The 11,015-nt window shown below is 49.3% G+C and overlaps 1 protein-coding gene across 1 annotated transcript in view; it reads right to left on the reverse strand.

Annotated features, from left to right (window-relative positions):
• Positions 1–1,555: 1,555 nt before the first annotated feature.
• LOC310662020 (trafficking kinesin-binding protein 1-like) overlaps positions 1,556–11,015 on the reverse strand; it is a 39,817-nt gene continuing 30,357 nt past the window's right edge. The window contains exons 13-15 of the mRNA XM_083408823.1: positions 10,426–10,644; positions 8,987–9,089; positions 1,556–5,494 (exon numbers count right to left, since the gene is read on the reverse strand). Coding sequence (XP_083264949.1) covers positions 5,032–5,494; positions 8,987–9,089; positions 10,426–10,644 — 785 coding nt within the window. The 3' untranslated portion in view covers positions 1,556–5,031. The remainder of the gene's footprint in view (positions 5,495–8,986; positions 9,090–10,425; positions 10,645–11,015) is intronic.

Raw genomic sequence — 11,015 nt, forward strand, 5'->3', positions numbered from 1 at the left:
CTGGTTATCTGGGATTAGGCCCCATTTGTGAGGAGGTATTTATAACATGACACTGTAAGTCAAGCAAGGCAGTGGATGGGCTGAATAGTTCCTCCAAATCAGTTACAGACTAGACTATGTGATTCTTTTCAAAACTCCCGGGGACACTATTATTTACTAATGTTTGTTGACTCCCTTGACAATTATAAAAACCATACAATATACTTATGACCTTTTTCGTTATATTGTTATACGTTGTATTATACTTTGGGAGATTTCTTTTTTTTCCAAAATACAGTTTTACTGATTTCCAATATATAACAGCAGTTACAAAAAAGACCCACTTTTACCTCTCCAGGACGGTCAATCCAGTTAAGTTTGCCAAAGTCCAACCTGTCATTTTGGTGTTTGCCGTTCTTTGGGGTTATCAGTAAAGTATTAATATTTATTTATTTATTTTGCTTTTCTAAACTTTGGGCTTATGTGCAAATCAATGAAACAATAATAATAAAAAAGTAATGGCCTGGTTGAGGCCCAGTCAACAAACTAAATCCTGACAAGATGGTGGTTCGGGGGGGGGGGTTGCAATTCCCTAATTCCAGGTGAGGTTCCCCAGAAAGGGGATGCTGTTCAGCTGGAGTGTGCTCCTAGATCTAGTTTTGTCACTGAGGCCCAAGCAGATTTGGTGGCTTAGCGTGCTTTTTAAGAGCTTTGGCTGATAGGACATCTACAATATCTTCTGGGCAGAGTCTGCTTACCAATAAAACACTAAACATTTGGAACACAGGTACATAAAGGGATGTCTGCTCCCATCTCAGGCCACTCAGGTATTCAGCTCATCTCCTAATGCCCTTCTCCAGCTGTCCCCAACAGTAGACAGGTGGTGATACAGGGGTTGTTGTTTATTTGTCTGCAGCATTCCATGCGAGTAATTCCCTTCCTGTGAACAGCAGGGCAACCCACCCTGTCAGCCAGCCACTCCAGGGCAGATGCTTTTGTAGCTGCCCGCCCCATTGTTGTTGTTTAGTCGTTTAGTCGTGTCTGACTCTTCGTGACCCCATGGACCAGAGCACACCAGGCACTCCTGTTTTCTACTGCCTCCCACAGTTTGGCCCGCCCCATAAGTAACATATGTTAGGTGATTGGCAGGTGGGCATGGGTCGGCCAAGATGGCCACCCTTGCTGTAGCACAACAGGCAGTGGGGAAGGGCCAGCCCTACCATCAGGCGGAATGAGGTAACTGCTTCGGGCAGCGGATCCTGAGGGGGCAGGCAGAAATGGCCATCTCCTGAGCTCCTACCCTCTGCTGGTGTACACAGCAATGGGTCCTACATGCACCCTTGTAATGGAGGGCGGTACCTCATCACTAAAGAGTCAACTGCCCATCTCGTTTAGTAGGTGGAATGGAGTCGGGGGCAGCAACCACTTTGCGCAGCCAGCAAAATGTCTTGAGCCCATACTCAACACTTGACAACTTGCCACCATGACATGGTAAGTCTGTGTGGGCCGCTCCCATGCCCTGTGGAGTAGTAACAGGCAGCTTCACACGTAACACCCTGAACAGACATGAGAGCCTAAAGGCAAGATATGTGTATTTTAATCAACCACGTGAAGGAAATGACTTGTGACTGTGGATGCGCCATCACAGATCCAGCACCACGGACAGAACTTCCAGGACCCGACTCCTCAGTGCAGTCTGTGCCCATGCTCAGCCGGAAGGCATCAAGCAGCATTTAAATTGGGTTAACATGCATCTACTACAAACCAATTTCAAGTGGCTCAGGGCATGGAGGCTGGTCTGATCCTCAAACGTCTTGTGCATGTACAGAGGTGTACTAGTTTGTGCCTAGTTTGAATCAATGCTTGCCAGGGCTGAATTCTAGAACCAGTTATTTTAAAACACACACACCTCAACCTGGAATGCATGAAGTGGGATCCAACAAGGGGGCTTCTGAGCATTTGGCCTGGACATTCATGTACCACTGAGTAAGGAAGGAACATTCCACAAAGCAGGCAGCGCTTGCCACAAATCTCTGCAGCCACCTGGTGGTCAGATGAAGCTAGTTCACTTCCCATTTCCCCTTTTTGCTTGCTTTCCAGCTTTCCCCACTTGCCCATTCCTACCTCTAGTGGAAAAACCATGTAACTGCAGCCCCTTATCCCACTGCCTCTAGGCCGGGAATAGCCCTAAACACGTTGACACTCAGCCTCTAGCACAGTTTCCCAAAGCTGTCTTTGGACTACAATTCCCATCATCCCTGACCACTTGGTCTTGATAGCTAAGGGATTATGGGAGTTGTAGTCCAACAACAGCAAGAGACCCAAGCTTGAGAAACACTGCTCTAGCAGAAATGGACCAAAGCTGCAGGATTTATCCACCAGTTGGTATGCATGTATGAGACCACAACCCAATCCTGTTTCTGTATGATGCACACACAGACTGCAAAAAACCTACATGACTTGGTTTGCTCCCCCATGAGGATACCGATTCTGAGATGGTAGCCTAATTCAACATTTTAAGGCTATCCCAACCAATTGGGAACCTGTGGTCTTCCAGTTGTTGCTGGACTACATCCCCCATCACCCCTGAACACTGGCCAGGCTGGCTGGAGCTGATGGGTGTACGACAGAGAGTATGATGCCTGAAGCAGCACAGGGTCCCCACCCTTGCTCCAAATAGTTATGAAACAAGGAAGTGAAGAGGCAGCACAAAACCTGTTGAAAGTCAACAAAACCTACTGGCTGAAGCAAGTGGCGGGGGCTGCATAGAAACATACAGCCACTGTTGGATATTCTGTCTGTGTGAGAGAGAACCATTTGTTCCAGAAACACAGAAGTGCGGAGAAGTAGTTTCAAGAAGCAGCAGAAGGCTGAGATTTTGTTTTGTTTCGCAAGGACGTTTTCTGTGGGAACTGTTCTTTGGACATGGTCAGTGTGCCATGAAGTACTGTGCAACTTGTTGTGAATCTCCTGTTTGCGCCTTGCGGTGAGAGCAGCAGTGTGTCTTGTACTCTTGTTGGACTCTAAGCATGCTTTGACCACGGCCAGTGGTGAATGTCTGTATATATTTGCTGCCAATATGCTTTTATGCTTGTCAAGTAAACCTCTACACTTCACTGAATCTTTACGGCGTCCATGAGTGTTTATCGCCTATTGTGTATACCTTCAACCCCTTCCAAGACACTTCCAAGGAAGGAGCTGCGTTGAGATGTGACTCTGCCAAGTATGGATACTGGCGCACATGCACAGCAAAAGTAACGCTGGACCCAATCCTTCTCATCCATCAGAGGTTGATGGATTGATCCAACAGCCACAAGTTAGGAAAGTTAGATATAACCTTACTTTCCATTTGACCACCATGGTATTTGAGGCAGAAGCAGAATCACTCCCCGCAGTGTCTGTGTGGTACCACCTTCATTCTTTGCATTGGTGCCCCTCAATTTCATTCGGCATCTGGAAACGTTGCTATAGTTTCATTCATTCCCTGCTCCCTTGATGACTACCCTGTTACTCACCCCTATTGCCTGTAGCGGTTTAGGTCTTTAAAGAAGCTTTGCCATGCGAGTCAGCTGGTTACGAAAACCAAGCCCAGGCTGTCGTGAAGAGGCGGGCGAGAAGGAAAGAGAGAGGCAACAGCAGAGCTACTGTACAACACCACAAGAGACAGAGATCAGGAGCAACAGCAACACCATGTTTATTTCACCGAAAGGAGACACAGGAACGTAACAGGAATACGCATGTGTCAAAATGAGGGGCTGGCTATGCAAAGTGGTGTGCAGCACACATACAGGAGCGTGCAAGGAATGGGTGTAGGACTTTTAAGTTAACATTTATAAATGGGAAAATACGAACGCCCACTGAAGGGGGGAGACCCACAACAGAGCAATCTGTGGAAACCAGCCATACAGCTGCCCAAGTCTGAGAATTACTGTAACTGTTGTTAGAAGACGCTTTGGAGGAAGACAAACAGAGTTGCCTTGCTCCGGCAAGGACAAAACAGACACGAGGCAGATTCTGTGGTTGCAGGGGCAATGCAATATTAAAAACTTCAGTGGTGAGAGGAGGAGGAGGAGGAGGAGAGTAAAGTGCAGCAGAATTCTCAGCAACACAGGAAAGAGAGGAGACCTTTGCCTCTCCAAAAGGGGAGCTCAGGGTGTGGGGTGAACAAAGCCAGCTCTGGGTGGCTAAGTGTTGGCAAAGGAAGGGGCACTAAATGGGTCCACAGGGGAGTGTCGTTTTGGGGGGGCACAAGAGGATCCCGGTCAGCTTTCTTTGTCCCTTTTCCTCGCTGATCTGAGGCAGTGTCTTTTAATGGAGAAAACCTCACCAGATCCAGATGAGAAACAGACACAACTATTGCATTTGCCTGAGGCTAAGAAAACTGAAGTTGGCAGGAGAGGTAAAGGACAGAAGCATCCCCTCTCAAGCCCATCATGCATGCAAAAAGCCCAACCTATTACTCCCACAAGTCCTGCCTATACCACTACTTGCCTTTACATATTACACACACAGAGAGACAGAGAAGGTGTGCATTTCTTAAGGGAATTAGCAGTGAAGGCAGTGACTATAGTGCAGGAAGCAGGGAGAGTCATGGTCCGTGAAGACAACTTGGAGCTGTGTGCTTTTTGGACTTTGGGCCAGCTCGTTCCACAGGGATCATTCCTCTTACCCATGCCCCATAGCCTTCATAGGGAAAGTACATTGGGGATTGAAGTTTTGCAAAAGGGCCCCACAGAAAAAAGGGCCCACAGAACCACAACGCCCAGGGTTCCTAGGATGGAGGCAGAAGGAAGCTGTGAAAAGCTTTCTCAGCAAGGGTAGACATCGAAACAAGGATTCCCCAACTTTCCTGATCCACAGGAAGCGGAGGACAGAATGGCAACAGGGCACTGTGGTTGGCAGAACCCCCGGTTTGCTGCCAAGCCCTGCAGGGTCCCTCCCCACAACCACACCCCAAACTCCAGGATCACAGTTGGGATTTGTCCAGGAGGCAGTCCGCATGAAGCCCCCTCTGTCTCACCAGTGGAGGGCAGAACAAAAATTGCAGAGTCCTCATGACAGACACCTCTTCCTGCGATGAAGCCCCTGCAGGTGTGAAGCTGCGTACGAGGCCTCGCCTCTTCTCACCACCTTGTCCAGCCCCAGCTGCTGCAGCTTCTCCACCAGGTTCAAGCTGAAGATGCTGGGCTTGTCCTCCTCCTCCTCCCTCTGCCGCAACTGAGGTGATCCCAAGGCCCACTCCCCTAGGCCGCCCCAGCGGCAGCGCCACAGGGAGCCCAAAGGAGGAGACAGCCAAGACAGGGTGCCTGAGCCTCTGGGGAAGAGAGCCAAGGCTGAGGCTGCCCCTCTCTGTGCAGAAATGCCTTGCTCCGTCAGCAGAGTCACTAGTCCAAGAGGGGGGTCCTCCTGCTGCTGCTCTTCACAGCTGGGCTCTTCCTGCAGGGGGAGCTGGGGAGGGTGAGGGGGGCTCAGCCCCGTGCCGGACCCACAAGAGGGCACAACTGTATTATAAAGACTGGAGAAGGAAGGGGTGGACACAAAGACAAAAACAAAAAAAAGGAGAGAAATTCAGTTCCATGGACTGGAGGCAGGAGCAGCTGCAGTCACTAAAGAGATGCATAGGACGCTCAGGAACAAGTTCAGCTTCCTTCTGCAGCGGTAGGTGCATTCTTTAATGTGCAGCATTGGTGGCCAAGCAGGTTGGCTCAGGCTGACATTACAGCTCACTAGAAAATCCCCAAGCAGAGCCATGAAAATGCTGAACCTCCTACTATATGTGGGAAGTTGGCAACCCAAGAGACTGAGCTAAGAGAACACATACAGAGAACAGGAAGCTTCCCCCAAGTTTGTCGCCATTCAGAGCACAAAAGAGACCAGAACTAAATCAAATGAACAGAGGAGCCACTTCCATCTGAATGCAGCATTCTCTGCCTGCCACCTTCTTGCAAAGAATCACAAGCTGTTTGTGGTGCAAATCCTTTTGAGTTGACTCCTGAATTTATTCCTGTTCCATCCCGCAAGGGGACTGAAGGCACAGAACAACAGAACGCTACCCCATGATGTGACTGCCTTGGGCAGTGACTTTGGGGTTGCCATTAAGCCTGGTCAGGTTGAGAACCAGAGGGATTCGATCTATCTATTGGGACCCAATCCAGCAGGAAGTAGGGATTTGCACCGATCGTCTTCAGGGCACAGAGAGGGAGATGCAGATGCCACATAGCTTGGACCTGCCAGGGTTAAAATGGAAAGCCACTATGCGCCATGTTTCTCTATTGGGTGCAGAGTGGAATCCCTCTTTGTAATCTCTGTGGGGAAAGCCCCATAGCCCCCGTTCTGGTCATCAGCACGACAAAACAACCCAGAAGTGCCAATAAAGGCACAAGTGGGGCTGCACCTTCTTCCTACTCTGATGGACTGTGACCCGTTGCTCATTACTGAGACAAAGCGGGGGGCGGGGCGGGCAATGTGCCGGCTGGATTTTCCTCGCCCGGGCACTGCCATTGTCAGCCTTCCCCATCCTGGACCCTTTCGGGCATTGCTGGACTCCAACTCCCATCAGCACGGCCAGTGGCCAGGGGTGATGGGAGTTGTAGTCACAATGACATTGGGAGGCGCCAGGATGCTGGCAGCTGCCCTTGAGCTGGCCCTGCGGCGCATCTACAGATGCTAACGGGCTGGGTGCCATGCCTGAACTAACCCAGAGATTCTGAATGTGTGAATCTGTTTTTAGGGGACTGGAGAAAAGGGCAGGCACAGGTAGCGACACTGCCTCCTGCTGGTTGGAAACACCACCAGGACAGAGACACACTGAGCCATAACTTCTTTGCTCACAAACACTGCCATCCATTGCTCTCGTTATCAGAAGTTCATGTTATGAATCAGACACACAAGTTAGTTAGCTGTCTGTTCCTCTTCCTACCCCCTTCTCCCTACTCCTCTGTGCAGTCAAGGAAATGGGAGTAAGGGAGGCAGCCCCTGCCACCTTTCGGTCTGACCCCGCAATATTAGTGCCCCTTTAACCTGTGCAAAGCAGATGGGTTAGTGCTAAGGCTAGAGAGAAAGGTTAGTGGGTTAATAGATGTGGCTGCGCCCAGTGGCTGAATGTAGCTGCCTGTCCCCACCGTCAAATCCTCTTCTTTTCGTGTTCTTCAAAGCAAGGCAGTGCGGTGCAGTGGTCGGAGTGCTGGGCTGGGAGAACGGGGGTTCTAGACCAAACTTGCTGGGTGGCCTTGGGTCAGTCACTACCTCTCAGCCTCTCCTACCCTCACGGGGCTCTTGCAAGGATAAAATGGGAAGAAGCAAGGATACTACCCTTGAAGGAAAGGGTAATAAGTCATCAACGGCCTGTAGCATAAGGTTTGGGGCAGGGAAGTCGATTCACAAGTCACTAGGGCTGCCCTATCCTGTGGACAGCCCCTTCCACCAGATATCAAACAGATACAGAACTGTATGACTTTTAGAAGTTGTCTGAAGGCAGCTCTGTACAGGGAAGTTTTTAATGGTCAATGTTTTTATTGTGCTCTTAGTATTTTGTTGGGAGCCACCCAGAGCGGCTGGGGCAACCCAATCAGATGGGTGGCATATAAATAAATTTATTATTATTATTATTATTATTATTATTATTATTATTATTATTATTATTATGGTTTTAAAAAAGCTGGAGATTTTCTTAAACAGGTACTTTAAAAAGGCTCTTAATTTTGGACAGCTTGTTTTTTTAAAAAAAGGGAATTGTATATTATGATATGTGGGCTTTAATATTATAAAAAAACAAACAAACCTTAAGGCTGTTACTTACAAGGTTCTCTAGTTATACAGGTCAATGTGATTCCTGCATTTCAGGGGGTTGGACTAGATGATCCTTGGGGACCCTCTTCCAACTCTATGATTCTATAACTAGTATATGAATAGAGTGTATTTGAAGGTGGCGTTTATAAGGCTGCCACTTTTCTTTCTTTCTGCTATTCTCGTATTGCTCAAAATTATTGCCATTAGCCAACCTGAATTCTAGGGACAGGGAATGAATCCTGCTGCAAGAGTTTTCTTATTGTTAAAAGAGCACATAAGGAGGTTTTGGATTCCCTTCGGGTGGGGAGGGCCAGCTCATTCAACCTCTGATGCCTCTGAACCCTGGGCAGGAAACTTCCCATTCTCCTTCATAAAAACAAGACCGCTGGCTGAGAGACAAGTGGAGGGGGAAGGCTGCTGCAGCAGCTGCCGATTGACCTAAGGGTCCTGTGGAAATATTTTTATCAGACACATCAAGACTTGACATTGGTTCAAGGCAAGGCTCCACATCACCTGGGAGGAGCCCACTCTGACTTCTTAAGCCATCGTGATGTTCAAGGACTCCTCCAGGTTATGGCTTAATGTGGATCAGAGCAACAACAACAGCAAAAAGGTTTCAAACCCCACAGCTTGGGCTCCAGGAAATGTGGAGCAAGTGTGCCTCTGACCACGTGCAGAGTGCCTTTCCTTCTGAACATCAACACCCCCTCCCCAGTGACTTATATTAAAGGGCAGGACCCTCAAGGTCTCGCAGGTGGACTTTCCAGACAGGTTTGAGCCGCAGCACCTGAGAATGAGCCACATGACCACTTTAGGGTGCCTGTATTTTCCTAGATAAAGGCCTTGGTCCTCCTCTGCAGGCATCAGCTGATGGGCCTTGGGATCCCTTGTCCTCAAGCCAGCATTGCCCAAGAAGGAGAGTGAACGGGTGAGGGAAGTTTCCTTGCCCAGCTCTCCCCAGGTAGGATAGAGAGAAAAGAGGCAGGGAAGAGGTTTCTTACTTCAGAGCCCACCCCATCAATACGCCAAGGGCTGCAGGAGATGCCCATACCGGGGTCAGCAGTGCCTAGGATCCAAAATGGTGGGGAGGGAGATTGCAGGTTAAAAATGGCAGACAAGACACACACAGAGGGAAATCCTCCTTACGGCGATGACAGAGGAGCAGAAGCAAAAGGATGATGGAAAGCTGGCGGAAGGGAGGACCACAGAGGATGCTTACCTGGGTGTCACCATGGTAACCTCGTTGCTAGGGTGCGAGAAGCAACAGGTGGTGATGGTGAAAGTAGGCGGGGTCTGGGGCAGATTGTTAACGGAGTGAAATACTGAAACGGACAGGAAAACGGAGGGTTAATGAGTGGGGCAGGGTGGTGGTGGTGGGGCGTGGAGACAGACAGAGACAAATGCCAGGTTATCTAAGGGGGAGGTATGGAGGAAGACGTTTTTCGTAAATGTCGACAGGGATGAAGCCATCTTCCTGTGCCCCCACCCCCAACCCCTTCATGTTGTTCGAGGTGATTTTCAGGAAATGCTTTTCCTGTGGGAAAGGACACCCCTCCCCATCAGCTTGTGGACTGTGTGGGCTGTATTCAACTTAAGTTTTACTCAGGACAGACCCCACCCCCTCAAAGAAATGGTCTTCATACCTCCATTTTAATGGAGTGGGACATAAGCTGAATACAAACCCAAAGGTCTAGGTGCTTTTGCAGAGGTCAGGTCTTAGCAACGGTTGTTTGCCCCATGTTTATGCTAGTTATTGTGAAGTATTAAAAAAAAAATGCAAGGAAATTGCAAGTACACTGGGGTTTTTGACAACGTAAGCAGGTTTTTTTTTCCCCATCCTTCCTGAATTTTCCTCTTCTCTCCCCCCACTGTCTGTGCCCCCAAATGCTATTTTGCTCCCACCTTCAAATTAGAAAGGGCAACAGCAGGAGTTATAAATTCATGGTTTGTGAATGTTTGGTGGTTAAGGAGAAATCAAACCATCAGCTTTGAAACCTCCGGAATCACGTTAAAACACACAAACCTGAGGTGGTGGAACTTATTCTTCATACGTGTTTTTAAAAACTGAGGGAGTTGTGAAGAGTTAAACAAGACTGCCAAACCACCACCTAGGTATACCTCACAGGGGGGAAAAATATGGGTGTTTTGTTTGTAGTATCCCTGCTCCCAAGTTGACAGGGGAGACGGGACTGACTGGCAGAACTGGGAGTCACTAGAACAGCAGCCCCCCAGCCTGCGAGCCCCTAGCAGTTCAGGGCAAGACACAAACACACACAACAGCTGCCAATTTGTTACAGAGCACCTCAACAGTTGGTTCACAAAATGGCTGCCAGTGGACTTCAAGCAAAAGTAGTGTGACTCGGGGACAGAAGCGCCAACTTCTCAAGATGATTGAGGAGGCCCGATGCAACATCCTGATGTTGTGAGGAGCTGGGAGGTGGAGCCAAAGGCCCTCTGAACACTGAGGGGGGCTCAATGCCCCCCTCAAAAAAAGGACCTTGTGGGGGCCAGAAGTGCCTCAGCCCCTAGGAACTGGTGCATATACTCAGGGATGTGCTTATCACACCACGGGGATGCCATATGACAGAAACTTGTCTGGGACACTCCACAAGCTTTCCTACTGGCACACAACGTTTAGAAATGAACCAACGGACTCACCACTAGGCCTTTCCTTGGCCTTGGCAGGTGTCGAGGTAGCAAGGGCTGGGAAGGAGCCTGCATCCACATCGTCTTCTTCCAGGTCATTCAGGTTGTAGACCTCCTCCAGGTCTGTGTCAAGCTGCCGGAAATCTTTGGTGAGCACACCGGGCCGAGGGTCCAGGATCCCTGCCAGGTGAGGTCGGGCTAGCTGCTGCCAGTGGTGGAGGGTCATGGAGCCTAAAGAGAGACCGGGAGGGAAAGGGACATAGGCAGGAATGCAAGCGACGCCAAGTAACTTGCGTTTAAAGTCAACTGGCCAAGGTTAGCAAAGCTGGACAGAAGCAAGATTATCAAACACCTTGCAACAGGACCGGTCCAGCTCCTTAGTATTAAGTTTTGTACCCCATATCTTTAGAGCCAGAGAATAGCCAGAAACATAAAGGTAAAGGGTAAAGGGACCCCTGACCATTAGGTCCAGTCATGACCGACTCTGGGGTTGAGGCACTCATCTCGCTTTATTGGCCAAGGGAGCCGGCAGACAGCTTCTGGGTCATGTGGCCAGCATGACTAAGCCGCTTCTGGAGAATCAGAGCAGCGCACAGAAACGC

Source organism: Podarcis tiliguerta (assembly GCF_965153285.1).
Source record: "Podarcis tiliguerta genome assembly, chromosome: 13".
Taxonomy (NCBI): Eukaryota; Metazoa; Chordata; class Lepidosauria; order Squamata; family Lacertidae; genus Podarcis; species Podarcis tiliguerta.